Source organism: Poecilia mexicana, unplaced genomic scaffold (assembly GCF_051168715.1).
Source record: "Poecilia mexicana isolate PSO_F unplaced genomic scaffold, ASM5116871v1 scaffold_4, whole genome shotgun sequence".
NCBI lineage: Eukaryota > Metazoa > Chordata > Actinopteri > Cyprinodontiformes > Poeciliidae > Poecilia > Poecilia mexicana.
In genome coordinates this window covers 22,144,593-22,168,706 of record NW_028263373.1, presented here as the reverse complement: position 1 = coordinate 22,168,706, position 24,114 = coordinate 22,144,593, and the positions used below count along the sequence as shown (strand labels likewise).

Below are 24,114 nucleotides of genomic sequence, written 5' to 3'. Positions count from 1 at the left end.
GTCCTTTACTAAATCAGGATTTTTGGATAAAGACTTTATTATTGGAGCTCTGGGGGGAAAAGCGACTGCTATCAAAAAGTGAAGTTAACTGTGGTTAAGCCAAAGAGTTCGATTTTAATTAAATCTTTCTATTTCTCTGTAGCACTTATAATTTATCCCTAAACATTTCTCATATTTGCCAAATACCTCAACAATTGAACGTCTCCATTCAGAAATGATCAGTTTGTCACAATGATTTTTCTTTGCCCTTTTCTAGAAAAATAAAACGTTTAAAATATATTGTCTAAGATATTTTTGGATGAATAATGAGCTGATTAGAGTTGAGGAAAATCTATGCTAAGCTATTAGCAGCTTTCTGGAGCTCACTCTGGGGAAACTGTCTTCCTGCAACAGGACTCTGAGGTTTGACTTACTGCTGCCGCCTCAAAAATAGCTTCCCTGAAAGTTTAGTCTGAGGTGTCTGCAGGTCAAAGCTACAAACATACTCTAATTTTGTAATGAGAATCTCCACCATCTTCCTGCTTCATGCATTTTCAGCTTATTTACACCTCAGAGTTGATGGAGGACAGTTTATTTAATAAGGGCAAAATCAAATCTGAGACTGTGCTTGTGAGTCCTGTAGCTTGATAAGCTGCATGCCATCGTATTTTTAGCTTTATTACAAGTGGTTTTAATTTTAGCAGGTCTGAGAGCCGGTCTGTGCACGGCTGTGACATGATGCAGTGAGGACAGAGAGAGCTGGAGTGTCAGGAGCGAAATAAAACCGGTATGTTTTTACAAGAAGAGGCTGCACACTGGTCAGATCTGGAGTGGAAACTGGAGGCTTTCTTACTAATATCCTAAATATTAGGATCTCAGACCTGATATTTTTGAGACCCAAGTTCAGCTTGAGAAATTACATTTAAATTCAGATATTAATTAGATAAATCTCAGTCCATAATCATAGCCAAAGTTTAATATTCAAACTTTTTAATGTTTATTTGTCCCATCTGAATTGAAGTTCTGCAGCAGCTTGTTGCTTATTTGTACAATAAATCAGCCACACCTCTATTATTGAACTCCATTTTATTCAACATGTGGGAGCATTTAAAAGAGCTCAAAACGTGCTGTTAAAAATATGGGTTTTCTGTACACTGTGTGCACAATCATTTTGACCATGTCATCATTTCTAGGTGTATTTTCTAACTCTAAGCTGGATAAACTTGAATAAATAGCAGGACTAAATCCATGCCCTGCTTTATGACAGCTTGATTTAGACAGTTCAAGCTGAAAAACACAGAACTACTTTGCTATAATGACGTTAGCCTTTAGTCATAAGTCATTAGTTGGTCATAAGTTGATTAGTTTTGGGATCATGAGTGAATTACCAAAATAAAATGAAATTAGGAGCTCATGTTTGAGTTGTTTGCAAAGTCAGTGTTTTTTATAATATATTCAATTTTCTGAAATATTGAAAAGCAGTTTAATCTTAATCAACTTAACTTGAAGTTTCTTATCTCCACATCTGCTTAGTTTGATAATTGACATTCACTCTGAAATAAAATCCAATCTGAAGTAATTTATCTTTTGGATTTTATGACCAAGAAGTCGCATATTAATTTAAACACGAAGCATAATCAATGAATGCATGAAAACCTTTGCAGCATGACAAGGCAGTTGGTAGCACTGCAATATGGTCGTTCATGATTGTGATTGAGAATTGAGAAATGATAAACCTGCATTTTCCCTATTTTCCTTTCTTACAATTTCCTCATCATTTTATGAGCTTAGGTGATTTTTAGGTGATTTTGTTGAAGGATCTGTACATCAAGTTCATGCAGCCACAGTGTTGGACATTTATCCATCTGTATGTAAATTTGCATTCAAAGCTTAAATAAAGCCTGAGGTTCCAAACCTTTGCCTGATGACTTACCAAATTTAATATAAGCAGTCTTTAGTGATCGCAATACTGTACACAGTGATGTGATCTATTTCTTCTAAATGTGTGGAAAAAAGCACATCAGTATTAAGGAATTATTTACCTAAAACAAGATCATCTGTCTTACTAATTACTTGTAGGATAGTTTTGTCTTATTTCAAGTATTCCTACTAGAAATTAGACCAAAAGTACTTTGTTAGATTTTGGGTTTTTGCAGTGAAGAGTTGCTGAACAGAGCGAGACATCTAGACAGTTTGGTCTCATAAGATGATCTTCTGCTTTTTACTGTCCTGCTTTAAAAAATGGAACAACAGGATGAAAATGCCTCCCATCAGCTGCTGCTGGGACACTATGGGAAGCCAGTAGAAATCTGCCCTCTGATCACAGGATGGGAAAAGGCCAAACTGGATCTCATGACATGCTTGCTAACCAAAGCACTTCAAAAATGTTTGTTAGGCTTTTTCCATGTAACTATGACGCCTGACAAACTTTGCTTATAGGTGAAGGGAGATCAACAACTCTTGTTTCAGGCTCCAGGCCTAAACCCGTCAAAACACAGAGGTTACCTCTGTTTGGTGGCTCATAATGGAATAAACGTGATGTTTATTGCGGAAATGCTTCCCTGTCGGATGAAGTCCCCAAGTCCCATAAAAAGCCCTAACAAGCCTCTCGGTTCCTGCAGTGGCCTAAACGGACAAAACTGTCTTTATGTCCCACTTTGAACTTCCTGTTTACCCTTCAACCTGTAATTTACTGACTTCTTAGTTTTCCCCCTTTTTATTTTTTGTATTTATGTTGAGTTGGAAATTCATCTCATAGTGACAGGAACAGGAAGTCCTCTGCAAAAGTCTTAAGTCATCTCACATTTCTTTACATTTTGGTTCCAAACTGACTGAGTTATGTGTAATATTTTGAACTTTTGCTGCTTTTTCATTTATGTTTCATCCAGCCAGTGGCGTTTCCACAACAGAGCATAGAAAATGTAACATTTGGTTGATCTATTTAAAGTCTTTATTAATAGGTTTTTATATGAAGCCTTCTTTAAAAGTTAATAATAAATCTGAAGGAAGGAAAATGTAGTAAGATGATAAATCACTTCAGAAGTACGAAGCTCTGCATAGTTTAGTTTGGGAAGTTTAACTTCCCAGTTAAAATATTTAATATATTGGGAGATTTATAGAAGTTTGTCTGTAAACTTTTCAAAATAAGATGGGTGGATAAAAACCTAAAATCAGTTAAACTTTCAACACCCTGTTCACTTGGTTTGTCTATTATCCTCGTTGCGAAAATGATAGTTATACCAAATATTTATGTGTTAAATTATATATCTTAAAGACTAGAGAGCATCCATTCAATGTGAAAATATTGATTTCACATTGGTGATTAAAGAAACATTGGGGTGCTTACACAACAAGTAAAGGTTTACATTATATTTAAAAGGTCTGCCTTTGCGTTTTACTAAATGGTGAATTTGGCTGCATCTTTAGTTCCCCAGTGAATGATTTAAAAATATCCCACTGAGTAAAAACAAGATTTTCAATTGAAAAACAGTTAGTTAGTTGAAAACGGCCAAAAATGAGTTATGATTTCAGCTTATCTGAAAATCTTGGAGTAAACCTTGCGACATTCATGTGTTCAATTAAACGTTGTCATGCCTGGCAGACTTCAAATCACATTTTGCAGTGAATGCAGGAGCAATTACCAGGCCCAATCCAACGGCTGATTGAATCAGCGCATTCTGGAAAACTGAATTAGAAGCCATAAACATGTACTTTCCACTGGAGCAGCTCTGTGGAGATTAAGGTGTGCCCACCAAGAGATATTTCAAAGAGTTATACACCTCCCATGCCTTGTCATTATCCTGACCCCTTCCATCAAACAGAGGCAGAACCAGTGTAATTTCCACCAGCTAAGGAAATAACACGATATCAGATGCAACATCTCAGTTGTTTCTGGGCATGAAACTGGCTGACATCTGTTACTGTTCTGTAGTTACGACAATAAAACATCTGGAGAGTCTAGTAGCTGATGTTATGAAGGAGATAAATGGGTCACAGTCTCCTCTTAAAATACAAATGTATGAAGCAGATATCTAGGTCAGCCGAACCACTTTAGAAAGGCCTTAAGCTCATTTATTCTGCTTATTTATACAGCCAGAAACCTCAGAGTGGAGGTGACTGGAGAAGACGGAAATGAGACCAATTAGATTTGAATAAAGTTCTATCTGATAGGATTTATAATAAATATAATCCATGACAGTTCAGTTTGTCATGTTGGGGAAGACAGTATTGTTTATCTGGTTCCCATTTTCACATGACTGACAGCACACTGAGAAACATTTTGATTTGTGAGCATTCAGTTTAACAATCTGGGCCACCGTCTCAAATATCTGAGTTTATTAATATACTCTCTTAAGTTGTTTAAACTTAGTAGAAACATACTTTAGAGCAGTGGCTTCCAAGCCTTTCCATCGTACAAAATACCAGCAGCTGAGATTTGTTGCCCAGACTATTTCAGGTTTAAATAAACACCAAAGTTATTTTTATAGAAATAAAAATATCCTTTACTGTCCGATTATGAGGGAAATTCCTGTGTAACAGCAGCAAAGTGAAGGGCAAATAAACTCACAAAAGACAAAATAAAAACATAATAAAGAATAAAAATCCTGTACAGTAGGGGAAAAATTACAACATAAATACTGTGTGGTTTTAGAGAAATGGTGTGTTGCAATCTAAAGGAATGTGCAACTGAATTAGTTTAAAAATATACAAAATGTGCATTTGAAGTCTAACACCCGCTGAGAGGAAGGCTCTCATATGATGAGAAACATTCTGCCCATCACAGGCTGCTTCACGCTGAAATGTTTGAAACAATTTAACTCATTTTTTACATGAAAATGACAGTTCACACTTTGAAGATCCACTGCAAAAGGTTTGGAAATGCTGGTCAGGATTGTCAGGGCAGTTCAGAAACGGCACTTCTGGTATAAAAACCTTTAATAAACGATTGATTTCTGGAAGTAAAGCTTCTGAAAAGTTCAAGACAAACTTGGAGTTTAACCGAGGGAGAATCAAATATTTAATGTGTGAGAGATTTTAATAATGCAACAGTGTGGCTCCTACTTGGTTGTGGAAACCCAAACTGGTTCTTTGCCCTTTTCCCCCCCAAATAGAACCAGTTAAAAACCAGTTATGGCACAAGCTCTGATCTAGCACCACTTTGCTGGAAAAACACTAAAAAAAACCCAGCATGCCAAGAGTGTAGCGGCATCACAAAGTGCCCCGACACTCATCAAGTTTGTTCTACCACGTTATGATTATCACACTTTATTTCATTTAACGGTTACAATAAAATGTGCACTCATTTTAAAAATTTAATTAGATGTCTGGAGATGATCTCCAGACCCCCCACTTGGTGTTTTTCTGCCCACAGTGGGGATCCGACCCCAAATTTTGGAAACCACTGCCTTGAAGGAATGTTGTGGCGATATTTGAGTTTAATTCCAACTAACCGAGAAGCAGCAGGATAATGTTTCATGTTAAATACACGTAAAAGTACAGTAATCACAACTTCAGCAGTAAAAAACTAAAGGAGCTCGACTTTGCACTTACAGACCGGACACGGAAAGTAAAATGTTTCATCGTAAAACACCTCAAAACGTGCATTTTTCCTGGAAAAGGGCCTCTTTTTATCCTTTGATTCAGTCGCTCTGCAGGAGCCACTCTACATCCAAATGGTGCCTCTTCATCCTAAAACTCTCCAAGTGGCTGCTACTTCCTCTGTGACTTTATTGAATTCACTTGGTGACATTTTGGACCTGCACAGACTCGGCATGGACTGCATTGGGGGCCTGATTTTGGAGGAAACAATGAAGCTTCACAAAAACAGTTTGAAAACAGCGCAGCAACTAAAGAGGCATAATGCCTCATTGTGGGGTCTGAATGTGGCCGATTGTGTTTGCTGGAAGGAAGAAGGAGGAGCGTCAGGATGCATGTGATGTTTAAACTTAACCTGATTGTCATTATGAAGTTATTTTTTTCCCTGTTTATATGGAGGAGGAATAGGATATTAGCAATGTGACGTTGGTTTATGTTGAAGACATTGGTATCGATGCGGCCTATTTAAAGGTTTGAAAGCGTCTATGTGAAAGTGTTTTATCTAACAGCAACGTGACGCGTCATGTGGTATTGGATGGTTTCTGACTGCAGGATGCCTGCATGTGTGTGTGTGTGTGTGTGTGTGTGTGTGTGTGTGTGTGTCTTTGTATCGCTGTATTTTTTCAGCGCTCAGTTTTTGCTTGTCTTCTCCTCTGATTTCCTGCTGCCTTCAGGAAGCAGCTTTCAGGATGACCCAGTGCCTTTCCTGACAGGACCCCCCTCCACATCCCCTACAGGGAGACAATGGGAGGTTTCTAACGGGTGCATGGAGTTATGTTTGTATGCTTGTACTGATGTTGGGGGATTTATTGAGGGAGTTTTAGGCTTTCCTTCAGGAAACGGCAGATTTATCCCAGCAGCAGAGAGGCCCTCCTGTCTGAGTGTTTGCTGAGTGTCGGACTGAAAGTCCTCTTAGGATTGAAGACATGAAACGAAAGGATTGAAGACATGAAACGAAAGGATTGAAGACATGAAACGAAACTCCTCACCTGCAGACAGTCGGCATTAGCAGCTGTTTGTTTTGTTTTAACCCAACGAGAAAACCCTGGTAGATTGATAGGTAATAGATATTTTTCATTCAACCAAGAAGTTTGTTTCTGATGGGAAATATAAGAAAACAATTTTAGGAGTGTTAATTTAGGAAAAAAGGAAAATAAAGGAATACTTTATTTTCCTCTAATTTAAAATAAAAATAAAACTTTTTATTTTAAATTAGAGCAATGAAACCTTCATAAAGGCTTTCGCTGGTAACTTCAACATCATTTTACACAATGTGCTTCCAGTCTGAGTTCAGAAAGCCTCCTTGTCATCACCCTAATCTTTATCTATGTGATTCAATAATAGCTGGGCTGCTCCAGAACGTTTATTACTTCCAACCAGAAGAAACATGTTGGTAAAATACTTTAATAACTCTACCCTGGGGTATGAATAATTTGTGGCTCATCTGTATGAGAAGATTTATGCAAAGCATTTGGATTAAAGTTGGATTAACTGTGAAGGGAAGAATCGAGGGGGCTTGAAACAGTTAAACTCTGCCGTTGTAACAGAAATGACTGACAGGATGGTATGCATTTGGAGCTGGAGGCGTTTTCATGGCTTGGATCTGATTCTGTGAATGTGTGCATGCTGAGGTTTCTGAATGGTTTTTTTTTTTCTCACGTAAAGCAGCCAGATTGTGAAAGTTTCTGTCAGAGAGAGGATGTTGCTGCTAACTCCCTCCCCTTCTTGTCAGTCACATCGGGTATCCGTCTCTCTCTCTGGCTTTCCTTTCTTGGGGAAAGGGTGGTGTTGGGGATGAGGTCACCGTTTCAAAACATGGCCCCAGTTCTTTCAACAGCACAACATTTCCTCTTCCATGAGTCCAGCTGAATACAGAACAAACCAGTGTCTTCCTCTGCATTAGTGGCACGCCTGTGAGGCTGTGCTGGGATAGCTGGAAACTTCTGCACTTGCCGTCACATGTTCCCTCTCAGCCTGCTGGGAAAGATGCATGAATACTAATTTGTTCTGTACTTGTCTAGTTTTCACTGGTGAGGCAGGAAGGCACGTTTGCTCAGAGAAGTTCTGCTCGTCGGATGAAATGTAAATAGGGACCGTTTCACACCAACTTAAAGATGCGGTATGTAACTTTTTATATATTTGTTAAAACTGTCAGCATATCGTGACAGTTTGAGTCATAATCTATAAAAAGATCGATCTCCTTCACCTCCTCGCTGAGCTACTGTTGCTGTATGAAGAAATTAACTGCCTTCAACCAAAAACAACCAATCAGAGCCAGGAGAAGGGTCCGAGCGCTGTCAACCACTTAGTGTACACGCTGCTCAACCTGCTAATGGTGGAAAAACAACTTACCATTACAGGAAAAGCTTTTGGTCATCGGTGGCCTCAACCAGCTTTCATTCTGTATTGGTCCCACCATAACAATTGGTCTAGATTCTGCAGTAAAAAGTTGTTAACTGTGTTGACTGAGACACCCTTTGGCCAACATTTACCAATATTACCATATAATTTCAATGTGTAAGCCATTAAACATTGTATAAATTTGCACAGGTTTGAGGCAGGTTGTTGGGGATGTAAACACGACAGCACCTGGACGCATCAGTCAGCACCAGCCAAATAACGAGGTCTTCAATTATCTAACGGCTACGAACTTGTTCTGCATCATGTGACTCAGAACAGTCTCTTAAAAGCCCTGATATTATCCCTACAGGATTACACGAACAGACATGGCTCAATAAAAGTTCCCATTAAAACAGGAACACCTCTTTAAGAAGTCAATCTGTTGCTGAATAATTTCACCTTTAACCAGATGTGCCGGGGTTTCAATGCGTTACTGGTGGTTTCATAAGCTGGCGTTACTCTTAGCATTTATGTTGTCATATAAAAAATGTTTATTGATGTCAAGATGTAAAATAAATTAGGAGCATTTTGTGAAATAAGTCCTGTGTAAGTCAAGTATTTGTATTCTCCTGTGGATGTACTGTGGCGAATGTGTAAATTTTACTTTGTCCCACAGCAGAAGTTAGTTTATTTTTATTTACTCTGCGTTTTTATTTCCATACATTTTGATCACCTGACCATCTCATGCCAAACATTCAGTGAACAGCTCGAGTGTCGTTTAATGGACTAAATCAGAGGCGTGAAACTCATTTTTATTTTGGGCCGTATAAAAAAAAATCTGAGTGTTCCTACAGGGCTGCATGTGCTAGAATATATTGATAAAATCAATTAAACTGTTAAATTATCAATACATAGCTGCTCTTCCAGTATTTTGTGGTTGTTTTACAGATTTTGTGGTGCCAACTTAGAAATGTTTGTAAGGAATTTTTACAATATTTGTGCTACCATGTTAAATATTTGCCGTATCAATTACAGACTATAACTTGACATCAAGCAAGAAAATGTGGAGATTCACGTAATTTGGAGTCTAGAGAGCCACATAAAAAGCTACAGCGGGCCAGATTTGGCCCCCAGGCCTTGAGTTTGACACATGTGGACTAAATGGTTAAAGTCCCTCACTGCTGTGGGATGGTGGGAGCCACCAGTGTGGCTGTACGGGTAAGTTTTTGACTGGAGTGTTAAACATCTCTGATAAACGTTGTGTTTTGGTTGCTTTGGTCCTTAAGAGTTTAAGGTATAGATTTTCTCCGGTTGCAGAAATTCGTCTTGCTACCTCTGCATTTAGATTGTGTCAAATGACGACAGGCGTTGCTTTCTCCAGTTTGCAAGATGCCACTCCACCCCATCACACTACTGCCAACAGAAGCTGTTTAACATTAGTAGAGAGGGTTTGTCAAATTTTTCCTTACAACTCAGCTCTCGGAATGTATTTTTCTAACAAATACAGCACCATTTAAAATTAATTAAACAGGGTTTTGCAGCGGTATAAGATTTATTACCAAGAAGCATTGTTTTAACAAAAAATAAAATTGCCAAATACAAATTTCCTTACTTTTTGTGCCGAATTTGTTTCAGTCACGTTATGGTTTAGCACACATTCTCACCAGTAACATGCAAACATACTGAAGTGGAATGCAGCCCTATTTAACACTTCTGTGTTGTGTTCTCTAATTTATGTTTGGTGAGAGATGGTCTGTTTGCTCGATAAATTAGGCCGCTGACATGTCAGCCATTTTTAAGCATTCGACATGCTGATGTGAGTGAATCTTCATCAGTGCAGACAGAGTTTTTTCATAGTTGTATTATAAGTTTAGGAAAGTTTTAATTGGGTCATTGCTATGTGATTTCTGAAGCAATGTACTGTCATAAAAGTACACTGCAGTACTTTTTATGACATGTCCCAAAAATCTGTGGCAGCCTGGAAATATAAAGATGTATGCTACAATATCAGATGCGTAGAAAGCTGATCGTAAAGTTTTACTCACTTAAAGCAGTTTATCTTATGTCACAGATACATCTTTGAACATCCCAACCAGAATTAGAAATGTAAATTATTTCTTGAAACAAATTGAATGCACTCAATTTATCGTTTTTCTCTGTCTTTTCAGTCAGCTAGCATGTGATTAAACTATGGACTTTTACAAACATTTTAATTGCATTGAATTTGCTCGACTGGTGAGTAAAAACAGGCAAAAACAAATTGGTTGTAACTGTATAATTGCTGTCTAGGATTGAACTATTTTCCTTAAAGCCAATGTTGGTGAAATGTTGGCTTCCGAGGAGTGTTGCCCTCTTTCTCAAAACATAATTTCAGAGACTTTTAAATTTAGAGTTAAGTACTGTTAGACACGCTCTTCATGGCCATTTCTGTGATTGTGTTTGTGGCTTGTCTTTATGTGAACCGCTCTTATGTTTGCACTTCTTTTGGTGCGAGCGACTCGACAGCGTGGCTCTCAGCTGGTCAGGGCCGGAGGGGGGAGTACAGGAAAGGAATGCAGCTTCTTTATCCAGTCTGTAATTTGGTGTCATCAAATCAGAGAGAAAAACAACAACACTTGAGTTCAGGCAGAAATGTGTGTGTGTGTGTATGAGAGAGAGAGAGTGTGTGTGTGTTTTGAGGGACGATCTGGGTGAGAAGTAAAGAGAGTCATGTGAGAGGAGCAGGGTTGAGACAACGAAGCGAGAAATAAAAGCAGATTAAAGGTTGCTGATGTGGGTAAATAAAAAGATGGAGAAATGAAGAAGGACTTGGAGTGGAGGGAGGAACATCTCAGTGTTTTTTGTAAAAACAAAGAAATCTAATTTTGCTACAACAGCTTTTATAATCCTGCTCACATTTCAGAAAACTCCCAACATGTCTGTGTGTATTTTGTTCTGTTTACATAACTTTACTGTGTTCTTGCTGATGAATTTCATTCATCCATCTCTACTAGAGGAAATATTCCCACAGGACAACCTGCCACCTCCATGCTTGACCATGTGCTGGACATCTGCTTACAGTAGCTGGACTTTTCAGTCATCTTTGAAAACTGAATCCACTTTAGTTCACATAATTAGAAAAAGCTGCAAACTACATTACAATTTTGATAAATCTGTATCACAAAGGTAGTCAGATTTAGTAATTAAAACAATCACAAAGAAAGCAATATTTACACAAGTAACAATGTTGCATAAAAAAATCTTAAAAAGCTGTTTTCTAACTTTACTGTCACTTTTTTCATAATTCTTATCTTCCCAATCTGGGTCTTAGCGGTGATCGACAGCGCTAAGACCCTCCTCCTGGCTCTGATTGGTTGTTTTTGACTGAATGATGCATTATAGAAGTTGGACTTGCTTCATTCTTGTTGGTTGTGCAGGAGGCTCTACTTCTGCTTTTCAAAGCTGTTGATAGACCACAGATGTTTCCTAACCTGTTCCAGGAAGCTTAATGGGTCCCTTTAAGATGCACTTGGATAAGTACATCGGTGAAGTATTAGTAATGTGTATATCTAGATACAATCTGACCTCTGTCGTACCCAATAGAGATTCTCGTAACTTGTTTATAACCTAAACAAACTGTGTGTTCGTCCCTGTTGTAATTTTGTTCTAATTTTGGCATCTGACGCCGTGTGGAAAAGAATGAAATCGGATTAAATTTTCAAGTCTGGACAAGGATTGACAAGAAAATAACATTAGGGAAAAATAAGTTTAGGATAATGAGATAAAAATCTTATTGATACCCTGATGATGTTCCCTCTGGGAAATTAAGACTCTAGCAGTAGGACAGCATCACACAAACAAACGGCTCACATGCTTACACACACAGTAAGCATTTACACAAGCATACAGACAAATAAACAGACAAGCAGCAGCAGGTTATTGCACAGACTAAGCCAACAGTAGACTAAATGACTAATTCTCTAAGGCTTCCTCCCACATTCTGTTGATCTTCCTCTCCCTGAGCCAGGAGGTGAAAGGTCAGGTGTCACAGGAGACAAAGTATTTTCTAAGTCTGCTAGTCCTGATCAGGGGAAAGAAAGCGGATGCTCAACAGATTCCTCAGGTGGCTGATGAGATTATTGAGGATGAAGGGGATCATTTAAAATGGCCACCAGAGTCCAGCTGCATGAGAACCACAGAACCAAGACCATCCATCCATCTGTCCATCCGTCCGTCCGTCCATCCATCCATCCATCCGTCCGTCCATCCATCTGTCCATCCGTCCATCCATCCATCTGTCCATCCGTCTGTCCGTCCGTCCATCCATCCATCTGTCCATACATCCATCTGTCCATCCATCCATCCATCCATCCGTCTGTCCGTCCATCCATCCATTCATCCATCCATCTGTCCGTCCATCCATCCATCTGTCCATCCATCTGTCCATCCATCCGCCCGCCCGCCCATCCATCCACCCGTCCATCCATCCATCTGTCCATCCATCCGTCCATCCATCTGTCCATCCATCCATCCGCCCGCCCATCCATCCACCCGTCCATCCATCCATCCGTCCACCCGTCCATCCATCTGTCCGTCCGTCCATCTATCATTCATCCAACCATCCGTCTGTCCATCCATCCATTTGTTTTTCACATCATCCATCCATCCATCTCTGTCCATCCATCCAGTCATCCATCCATCCATCCATCCATCCGTCCGTCCATCCATCTATCATTCATCCAACCATCCGTCTGTCATCCATCCATCATCCATTTGTTTTTCACACCATCCATCCATCCATCCATCCATCCATCCATCTCTGTCCATCCATCCAGTCATCCATCCATCCATCCATCCATCCATCCATCCATCCATCCATCCATCCATCCATCCATCCATCCATCCATCCGTCCGTCCATCCATCTATCATTCATCCAACCATCCGTCTGTCATCCATCCATCATCCATTTGTTTTTCACACCATCCATCCATCCATCCATCCATCCATCCATCCATCCATCCATCCATCCATCCATCTCTGTCCATCCATCCATCCATCCATCCATCCATCCATCCATCCATCCATCCGTCCGTCCATCCATCTATCATTCATCCAACCATCCGTCTGTCATCCATCCATCATCCATTTGTTTTTCACACCATCCATCCATCCATCCATCATTTTTTGTCGTCCATCCGTCCATCCTTGGTTTTCCTTGGTTCCATATTCAAAGCCTGACCACTGCTGAAATATCTGCAATTGTTTGTTTAGTTCATTTTAAAGAATAAATACAAAACTAGAGAGTACTTTTCTTTTTTTTTTTTCATGGAACCCAGATGATTGGTTTAGATTCTGTAGCATCAGGTTTCTGGAGCCGGGACATTTGGATGGAAACTGAATGAACAGCGGCTGATTTTCGTTATCTAAGCCTTACTTTCGTCTTTGGGAACATTACACGTCTAGAGTTTGCAACAGTTCCCTGAGGGGCTCCTGCTGTGGATTCAGGTAAAAGGTTTCCTGTCTGTGTGACTGATAGCGGGATTTTCTTTGACAGCAAGAAGTGTGTCTGAGCTAACAAATGATGGATGTGTTCACGGGTTATCAGTGGCTGGTGAGCTACAAGGCCGACAGGCGTGTTTCAACAGCATGTGTTAGGAATGTGCTGCAGGGGACACGCGTGTGTATGTTTGAAACTAAATAACTGACTGCTTGTATTTGAGGTTTGGCTCTTGTTTTCTACAAGGTGCTGCTGCATCTGAGACATTCGATGCATTCATAGATTATGCTGGTGAAAACCTAAACCAGTAAATACAGAGCGTATTTTTTTACATTAGTCTTCCCATTTATTGTTTGGATGATTATTCTATCCATGACCTGTTCTGATCCACGGGTCGTTTTTCTTGACAGCGGTGTTTTGCATACCTCTCGTCTTTGTTTTACAGGCCTGTGTGAAGCAGGAAGGAGGAAAACTCCCTGAGCTCCAGCTGCTTCAATCCCTCATTAAGTGGCTGAGGAAGGTAAACATCCCATAATGTTCTGTTTTCCAGTCTCAATCTGTTACTTTTAGGTTGCCATTTTCTGTTGGCCATATAATTGTAGCAAAAATGTGTCATTACTTCCTAGAAACATCTAAGTGATAACTTGTACCACAGAAGAAAAGTGTGTTTTGCATTGAATAACTAGGCTGTGAAGGGAGAAGGTAAAGCTGCTGTTTGCTTTTAGCTCTTTGTACTTTATAAACAGCTGTATATTTGTATATTTTTTAAAAATGGGGGTTGTGATTAAGTATAAAAAGGAAAAAGCAGCAAACAATGTTTCAAAGTTTGTAAGTGGCTTAGTGTTAATAGAAATTTTCTGCACTATGTTTTCAGATTATTATTAGGTTGTTGTTTTAAACCAGCCTTATTACAGAAATGATTTCTTTCTCTCTCTATTTTTCTTCAGCCTGGCACCTACCGGAGTTTTGTGGCACTGAGAGGGTTCAGTCCTGAAAAATGACCCAATCAGTGCAAGTTAATCCAAAGGTGCCTGGTAAGGAGCTACTTTAATTTCAGTATACTCTTTGTGATTTCAGAAACCTGAATGATTGTGAGACTAATTAAAGAGTTTTGATTAGTGAGTAAAATATGTTTCAACAATCGTGTCAAATATTTATTCTTCCTCCAAAATTGAAGATCAAAAATTGTCTAAATTTCGACCATATTGGATTGTAAACATTTTTATATTTTGAAAATTTGCTGAAGATAAAAATTTGCTGAAGGTATTTTAAAGGTTCTTAAATACCTCTATTAAACCGGTAATAGGTAGTGTTTTCTCATTCATAAAATTGGATCTCAAATAAACATTCAGGGGATGAAATTTGCATTTATTGAAAATAGAGCAATATTGGGAAATTGTCTTTACTAAAGATTAATATAAGAACTTAATCTCACAAAAACATGAATTAGTGACAAAGAATGAAACAATGGATATATATTGGTTAAAGCTGTATTATGCCCACCTAAAGAAGATAAAAATAAATAAAATTAATAGAATAAAGTCATAAAAGTATGCCGATGAACACATACGAGAATAAAGCCATAATAGTTAGAGAATAAAGTTGTGCACAAATATTATGAGAATAAAGTCATAATGTTAAGACTTTGAGGAAGTATTGGAAATATTACTTCATTTTCGTGTTATTTCGACTTTATTCTTGTATTAATGCGACTTCATTTTCGTAATATTTAGACATTATTCTCATCTCATTTTGACTTTTTTCTTGAATGATTTTATTGTCTTAATATTTTTACATTATTCTTGAAATAATTACTTTATTCTTGTAATATTATTACTTTATTCTTATAGTTTGATGTACTTATTTTTTCAGAGTATGACCCTAATCCTCTGTCATAAAAAGTTGACCTTGTCTGTGAGAGTAGTTGATGGGAGGCTTTTCTTTTGCAGACCTAGGCTCTGCGTTCATCTACTCCAGTCAGGAAGAGGCTGACCAGTCGGGCTCTTACTCGGTCCAGACTCCTTATGGCTTCCAGCTCGACCTGGACTTCCTGAAATATGTGGAAGAGATCGAGAGTGGCCACAACCTCCGCCGGGCTCCCCTCAGCTCCCGCCGTCCTGGACGGGGACTCAAGCTTTCCCAGAGGAGTCCAAGCGTTGGGGGACGCACCAGTGGCTGGACATCCACAGAGTCTCTCTCCTCCCCAGTCAGCGAAGACGGGAGGGTCCCTCCTCCCCCGCCGCCGCGCCTTCGCCTTGGGTCGGCGCCTTGCGAAGTTCTCTCCATTTCCCCCGTTACTCTCCTCAACGTGCCTCCGCTTTCTGCTGGGGCCAAAGTGCCGCCGCCTCCACCACAGAGAAACCCAAGAGTTGAGCGGACTCTTCTAGAAACCAGCCGGCGGCTTCAGCAGGAGCAAACCCACCAGCACCAGAATGGTGGGCGCCTCCAGCTCGCAGATCCTCCCAAGCAGCTCACACCCTCCCTATCTATACCGCCGCTGCAGAACAGCTGGACCAAACCCAGTCCTCAGACCTCTGGGCGAAGCACTCCAGCTGCTGGCACCACGGTGACCCCGATCCCACCCAGCCAGCTGCAGACCGTCAGAGAGCAGATGGCCACTGCCTTGAAGCAGCTGAAGGAGATGGAGGAAAGAGTGAAGGGTGTTCCTGCTCTGGAGAAAGAGCTGGCCAAGCTGCGTGCAGAAAAAGACATGCTCCTTTTGGCCTTGGAGGAGAAGAAAGCAGCCATGGAGGCTTCCCATCAGAAGCAGCAGTCTAAAGAGTCTTCCACGCAAACCACGGAGATCCTCCAATCTGACTACAGCCGAGTGACTTCACCAAACTCAACTGGACATAAGGGTCTTGTAAAATCTGGGGAGCTGAAAAGACTGGCTGAGAAGTTTGAGGGGAAGGAGCTGAAGTCTCCCCCTCCGCCGTTATCTAAAGTTTTACCGCACTCAGCAGAAAAAGAAAAGAAATCTGTTGCTGTTGGGGATGACGTGCCAATGACCTCTGTAGTTTTCTATCACAGGAATGGCGTGAGAGATGCATCTGTGTGCACGGAGGTGAAAGTATGTGACAAAACCACAGGAACAGAAGCTGCTGTGGTTCGTGAGCAGGCGATACAAGTCAGAGCAGGGACAAAGGAGGCTGAAGTCTGGGTTATGGAGTCTCTGCTGGGGCTGACTACAGAGGCACAGAGGGAGATAGACACCTTACAGGACACTATAAAGTTCCAGCAGGAGTCCATAGTAGCTTTAGAAAGCCGCCTTACTGCAGCTGACAAAGACATTGATAACCTGAGAGCTCAGATTGATGAAAGAACCTCTAAGGTCACGGCTGAGAAGGGAGCGCTAGCAAAACCCGACACGAGAAACGCCCAGGTAGAGACTTTAGCTCCCGTCTTAAAGCATACCGCCACGACGTGCCATCCGGAGGTGACACACGCTTGTGTTGGCGAAGACTTGGGCGCAGATCATACCGAGCAGGGAACACAAACTGATGCAACACCAGAGCCAGAACCAGAACCAGAACAGACACCCGTGGAGCGGGTCAGCGTCGGGTGTCAGTGGGAGAACTTGAGTGGTGAAAATCCTGAGGAGGAAAAAGTTGCAGTGCCAAAGAAGAGACAGCTGACTATTGCTGAATACAAGGTTTCACCAGAGGAAGAGGTGGTTGTTGCAGAGGAGGAAAAAACAGGAGAGCAAGAGGAGGAGACCAGAACCAGCGACCCAAAAACAGGTGAGCAGTGAGACTTAAACCCATTTTAAAAGGGACGTATTATGCAAATTTAACATTTTGCATGTATAAACCTCCCAATTCTTGAATCACATTTAACCGCTGCCAAGACCGGACCCTCACCTAGCAACCCAGCTGAGCTTTTGGTCAACTGGTTGTACCCCTGTATGTGCTGTACAATGGCTGCTGGAAAAGTCGTGTTTTGTTGTTGACTTGCCATTCAGCTTCTAATATATAAAAACATGTGCATTATGTGTTCAACAAGTCAATGTTTTTCTTTGTAAACACACTATACTGGCAAAAATCGTTGGCACTTTGCAGTTTTGGAGCCAGGAGAGTGGAGTGGAGAGCAAAAATCTCTCAGAAATGTCTTGGGGTGTCGTACAATTAAGACATCCTTTCAGTAGAAATAACGAGTCAAGCTCAACTCCTGAAAAACAACCAAAGACCGTTATTCTTCCTCCACTAAACTTTACAATTTGGAAAATAATGTCAATTTTATTTGGAAGCGGCAAACTTAGACTTAATTACCAAAACAAATGTAGAGAGCTTTAGACTCAGATTGTAGCAAACTCTGCACAACTGCATCCCCTGCTTTACGTACCGCTTGGTGCTCAGCCGCAAGCAAATAAATTCTTTATTTGCTGCTCTTGAACTAATCTGAACATCATATAAAGTTTATGCGACTGTATCTGTTGATTCTGCAGAACGCTGGTGTCCTCAGTATGAACTCTGATTTATTTTTGCATGACTCAGTTGTTGTTCCCGTTTGTCTCCACAGTGTTATGATACCTTTAACAGTTGACTGTGGAATGTTTAGTATGAGGTAATTTGATGGGCGGACAAGTAACTTGCTTGAATTTACTAATCTTCCCAAGTCCGACCCATTTGTTCATGAAATAGAAGCAGTCTGCAGGCCTGGTGGCTGGAATATATATACCTGTGGCAACTGGAGTTGTTCAAACAACAAAATTCAACTATTTATCAGGAGTGGGGGCCCAATACTTAGTATACTGTAGTACTTCTTGACCTGAATTAGCAAACCAAAGCCAAGTACCACTGCAACTAGGTCAAAGTTTTACAAGCTGAATTTCCTTTTGAATATTTTAGATATCCTTTGCAAAAAAAAAAAAAAAACTGCAAATAAGCAATTTTTCCACAAATAATTCGGAGTTATGTTCCAACAGAAAAACCTGTGAATAGATCACTCTGTTCACTAAACGCACCCCCGTTTTACCTTCAGATGAAATGATCAAATTTGTCTTTAGAAAGTTTTATATATATTCTCATTTCAAATACAAGAAGTTTAGCAGTAACATGCTAACAACAATCCTCACATTGTGATCTTCCTGCCTAGAAACTTCACTTTTGGTCTGGTAAGAGGCTACTCTCCGAGTGTCTTATGCTTTTTCTTCAACAGTGGAGTCTTGTGCAGTGAGTGTGTCTAGAAATGATAGCAATTATTTACATTACTGTTTGCTTTAATAAAATAATTTTACATCTTAATTCCAGGTCTTTACAATAATTATTCATTCTTATAACATGCGTGCAAATAGATTTAGCTATGTGTATTACTTCTTCTGGGATTGGAGTTGCAGGTATCTGGTGTGAATTTAAAATAAACAGGTCACTTAGTTATATATATTTATCAACTAAGTGATTGTTTTGTGTAATCTTTGTTATACATTTTGGTGCAATGATATATGCATTTTTGCTGAAACGGATTATCTTCCTTTAACATCCACCTGAAATCATGATGCATTCACTGAACCTCAGAGCAATAGATGTTTTCCTTTACTGAACAATTTACTTTGAAGATAAATTAAGTGTTAATGCTCTACCAGTCTGGTAGAGCATTAACACTTTAAGCCCAGGTTCTTAAAGGCCGTCTTTAGATTTTAAATTAAGATGTTCATTTTTCATTACTGTACATTAAGTAACATCGCTGTCTGGAATGAACAGCGGACATGTTTTCAAATGTCTCATTTATCCCAGTCGTTCTTTCAGTCACTAAAAACATGAGGCAGCAGGAGAGAAACGGACCCACAGTGAGGCTCTGGATTTATGGAGCCGGCGTGTCAGAAAAACTGGTGCAGTAAGTCTGACTGGTGCTTTTACTGGCCCAGTTGGCTGTTAGGTTTCTCACTGTTTATGTCTGTGCTTCTGTTTGTATTGAGTCAAACAAATTAAATGCATTACTCATGACAAGATTATGCACTGAGAAGAAAAATCACCACCAACTGTTTATCGCTGAACCACAAAATGAGGGAAGTCCAAATGCAGTTCTGTTGAGAATCAGAATTTATTCAGTTTTTAATGATTTTATTGAAACCATTGTTTCTTTTCTGTGGGATGTGACTGTGCAACATTAAAGCAGGTAATTACTTCCCAAGTTTAAATTCATAATACATTTTCTCTAATCCTCAGAAAGTCGACATAAACAGATGTGAACATGCAGCTCTAAGAAATGTTTGGTAAAATTAATTTAAACCGATTGGTTTCCTGGATCAGCTTGTAAGCATGGTCAATAAACTTCTCCAGAAAATTTATTTTATTTAGCTTTTTCCATCCCAGATACATTTTGGGTTCACTGCACTGGTGGGAAAGCCTAAGGTTTCCAAAATTAGACAATTTAAGGTTAATTTAAAGAAAATTGAGGAATTTAGAGATACTGCTATTTAATTAATGTGTTTTCTGTAATATACCAACCACTTGTAGCAAAACAGTCCCATAGTATGAGTTTTCAAATGCCATGCTTTACAGTTTAATCTCTGACTGGAAATGTATCCTAGATTACATCTTTTATCAGTTTTGCTGGCACTAATCCTTGATTATTTATTTGTTTGTTCCTCTGTGCATCATTGGCTGAATACTGTACTCTTTATTTAAAGTTTTGTAATATCTATGTCTACATAAGATGAAGCTTGAGACAGGGTACAAAAAAATACTGTGGGAATGTAAACATGTAAACTTCAGGAAATTATGTCAACTTGATTACAAAAATAGTGTAGCTTCATTGTTGTACCTAATAGCTGGTTTAAGGTTATTATTGCTTACAAAGGATTGGTTTTACCCCATTACTTTAAAACTAATTAGAAATGGGCAGAAAAGAAAAGACAGTTTCCAGATCCGTAGAAAAATATATAATTGTTGTTTATCTGTTTGTGCCAACAGGTATGCTGAAATCAATCATGAAGAGGAAAGATGGGAGTAACTCGAGCGAGAATCGGAAGAAGAGCCTGCAGTTTGTTGGGATTCTCAATGGAGGGTAGGTGAAGGCAGCACAGCACCGACTTTTTATTTTTACCTTTGCAAAAATAAATCTTAAGGTACAAAGAACATTTTGTAAGACAGAGTATGAGGGCTATTCTAATAAAAATAAATACAATTATGAGAATAAAGTCATAATATTCAGATAATTAATTTGTATGAGAATAAAGTTCAAAATTATTACAGAATAAAGTAATAACTTGAGAATGAAGTCATAATATGAGATTAAGGTCATACTATGTCAAGAATAAAATATTATTTAAATTAAAAAAATACTTTTTTAATCCCAAAGGGAAATTATTTAATAAAATTAAATTATGAGATTAAAGTCAGAAATAATTACAGAAAAAGTAATAATTTGAGAATAGTCAATATTTCGAGAATAAAATCATAATATTACAACTTTATTCTTTTTACTTTATTCTCGTCCGACTTTTTTCTTGTAATTTTTTGTTTTTTCCCTGAGAGTATCCCTAATATACTGTCATAATTTTGTTCAGGTCACAAAAGTTTGATAAATGAAAGTAAATCTCTGTTGCATCACAACCAACTGGTTAAAACATGGGCTACTTGTTGTGTTTGGTATTTATTGGTATCCTGTCCCTTTCAGGTATGAATCCACCTCCAGTGAGGAAGAGGAAGAAGATGAAGAGGAGGAAGTTGGGAGTTCTTCTGGAGAAAGTGGAGAAGGCGAGTGCTTGGATAGCACTGAGGAAGATGAGGCAGCATTGGAGGAAGAAACCTCTGAGGAGGAGAGAAACGTCAACCTGGACGAAAGCGACACGGACGAGGAAACGCTGAGAGCGCCAACTTATTCATCAGACACTGTGAAAGAAAAGTGGGTTGTTTAAAAAGTAGACCGGAAACTGTTTTTATATGCTCACAGATTTACTTGTGAGTGTTGCAGTGTTACTTCCTGATTTCCTAGCTCTGATTGGTGCTTCAACTGAAATGAAATTCTGCTCGTTTGCTACAGATTTGAGTTCAGCTCAAAAATGCGTGAAGCCTGTCTGATTCTGAAGAACCACCTGAACGATGACGTGAAAACACTGAAGAGTAAGGAAGTGGTGCGTGCCTGCAGTTCTCCTATACACACTTTAAACACAATATTTCACCTCTGAAGCCTCATAATAGTTCAAGTAAGACTCTGTGGAACTGAAGGTTAATTGTAAAATGTTTGAGTGCATTCTTTTGAGGTAGGAGCTTCCTACTCCTTAAACACCAAACAATAGGAGTGTCTAAACAATGTGTTGCAGTAAAAAAGGAAGTGAGTCAGACATGGAGCAGAAGCCATCTGTTATCAGTTGATTTTCCTTTATAAACAACAGCAGAGCTTTGATTTCAAAATAAAGCAGCTGTTATACACAGGAGCACAATCATCAAGGCCAAAAATGTCATCTCAATTTAGGTTTTTGTTGTTGCATATAAACATTTCATGTTACCAGCATGGAGAGACTGAGAAATATAAAACTGCTCTGATTTCAGTGAAGAAGAACTAGATCTACAAGTTTGGATTTCTAAAATCCACACACCATCAAATATAAACATACTCCTTGTCTAATATTTGGATAAATGTCTATTTATTCAAGGCTTGCAAACAAAAGCACACGTTACACTGCAAAAACACAAAATCTTACCCAGCAGTTTTGTTTAACTTCTAGTATAAATATCTTACTACACTTAAAAGAAGACAAAATTGACTTACAAGTTAAGGTGACCAGACGTCCCTGATTTCCGGGGACTGTCCCCATTCTAGGGGACTTGTCCCCAAAGCCGTCCCCGATTTCAGCGTTTTATGAAAGAGAAAAAAAGTTTCCTATAGACCGTTATTATGGTAGCCGGTGTTCTATCAGATAGCCATACGCTGTCAGGATAGCATACATGCAGTTAGTACGCATGCCCGCGCATGCGCATTAAGTCCGACCGTCAGTGGAGTTGTCAGTTCAGCATACGCAACAAGTTATGACGAAAATAAGTTAAATTGTTTATAATATCATATAATATGATAACTAGATAAATATACATGCGTTGTCGTGGTTTCAAAGTGTATTTAAAGCTGGTCTAGCTGCCGCTGCAGTCAACTACAACACATGCCAGTGTAAAACTCATTAACCTACTTAACCACTAAGTCAGGATGCCATACAGCTGTTAATAACAAAGTGTATGATGATCTACGTCATGATTCTATGTTGCTGATTAAATAAAATCATATGGTAATGACAGCATATGCATATCTGAGCTAAGCATACTGACAACGTATGCTGATCTGACAGAACACCGGGGACTTTAGTAGAATGCGTAAGTGAGCGTGTTGCGCGCAACAGCAGCAGTTACGGTAAATGCTCCTCTGCTGCAGGACGAAGAAGAGCCAAAAAGAGGTTTGTCGTTCCAACACCTGCATAAGACGCCGACGTCTCCTCTAACGGCTGAATTGTGAATAAATATCACGTAACTATTTACCTCAGTCGCTACGGTTATTTGTAACGATTTATCGCGTGAACAAGATTATTCACTTGTGATTTCAATTTCGACATTGGCGACAAAGGCTTGCGCACATTTGTAATGAAGACGCAGCTAATATTTTTAGAATCACAGCAGTTATTCAGTGTCTAAACCGTCTCCTCTGGGGAAAAAAGTATTCTACTTCAACATTAATAGCAATAACATATTTAGACATAGATAAATTAACGTAAACTGGATTTCTATCATTCTGTTTCTCGTTCTCTCGCTCTCCAGCTGTCCAGTAGCCACACCGTCCAGCTCGAGTGGTTCCGGGTGTCCAGTGCGAAGATGGCTCAGCCCTCGCGGGTCTCCGACTACCTCATGGCTTTCTCCGAGGTGTCGTCAGCGCTGCTGGAGCACGTCGTCAACATGACCGATGGCAACGGGAACACAGCTCTGCACTACAGCGTCTCCCACTCCAACTTTGGGGTGGTCCGACTGCTGCTGGACACAGGTGAGGGAACTGCTGACAGGAAGCTCCGTCTGTCCATTTCTGTAACTGTTCTGTACAGTTTGGTCTCTTATTTCTGCAGGAAAACTAACAAATTTGACCTTGAACAGTGCAAGAAATTCTCTTTGAAAGTTTTAATTATTGTAAAAGGCAAATCATTTACAATTTACATTATTGTGCTGTGTTGAAACAAATGTTTGTCCCGTAAAGTTCATTTATTTATATATATATATATATATATATATATATATATATATATATATATATATAAAATCAAGCATCTTCTACATGGACTGAAAAAGTCAATTAAGGGTCTAGAAAAAACTACAAGCCCACTGCACTGAACCCACTGAAAACCTCCTGGTTATCCACCAAATATTGATTTCTGAACTCTTCTTGAGTTAAAACATTAGTATTGTTGTTTCTAAATGAATATGATCTTGTTTTCTTTGCATTATTTGAGGTCTGACAGCGCTGCATCTTTTTCCTTATTTTGACCATTTCTCATTTTCTGCAAATAAAAAAATTTAGCTTGTAATTTTGGAGACATGTTGTCATCAGTTCATAGGATAACAGAACAATGTTCATTTTACTCAAAAATATACCTATAAAGAGTAAAATCAGATAATGTGATCATGAAGTGACTCAAGTGTTTTACTATTTTTATTAATTAAACCTTGTAAATAAAGACTTGAGGACAAATAGAATACCAATAGCATCTTTTTCAGATGTAAAACACTTCTGATTAAATTTAAATGCCTTA

At 39.2% G+C, this 24,114-nt stretch overlaps 1 protein-coding gene across 2 annotated transcripts in view; it reads left to right on the top strand.

Moving 5' to 3' along the window:
- The window catches only part of kank3 (KN motif and ankyrin repeat domains 3), a 39,120-nt gene that overhangs the window by 4,256 nt on the left and 10,750 nt on the right, over positions 1–24,114 (top strand). For both annotated transcript variants that reach the window (XM_088005078.1, XM_014973821.2), the window contains exons 2-8: positions 13,837–13,911; positions 14,339–14,425; positions 15,341–17,131; positions 20,303–20,396; positions 21,009–21,236; positions 21,375–21,465; positions 23,135–23,354. In XM_088005078.1, the coding sequence (XP_087861204.1) occupies positions 14,389–14,425; positions 15,341–17,131; positions 20,303–20,396; positions 21,009–21,236; positions 21,375–21,465; positions 23,135–23,354 (2,461 nt within the window). In that variant the 5' untranslated portion in view covers positions 13,837–13,911; positions 14,339–14,388. The remainder of the gene's footprint in view (positions 1–13,836; positions 13,912–14,338; positions 14,426–15,340; positions 17,132–20,302; positions 20,397–21,008; positions 21,237–21,374; positions 21,466–23,134; positions 23,355–24,114) is intronic.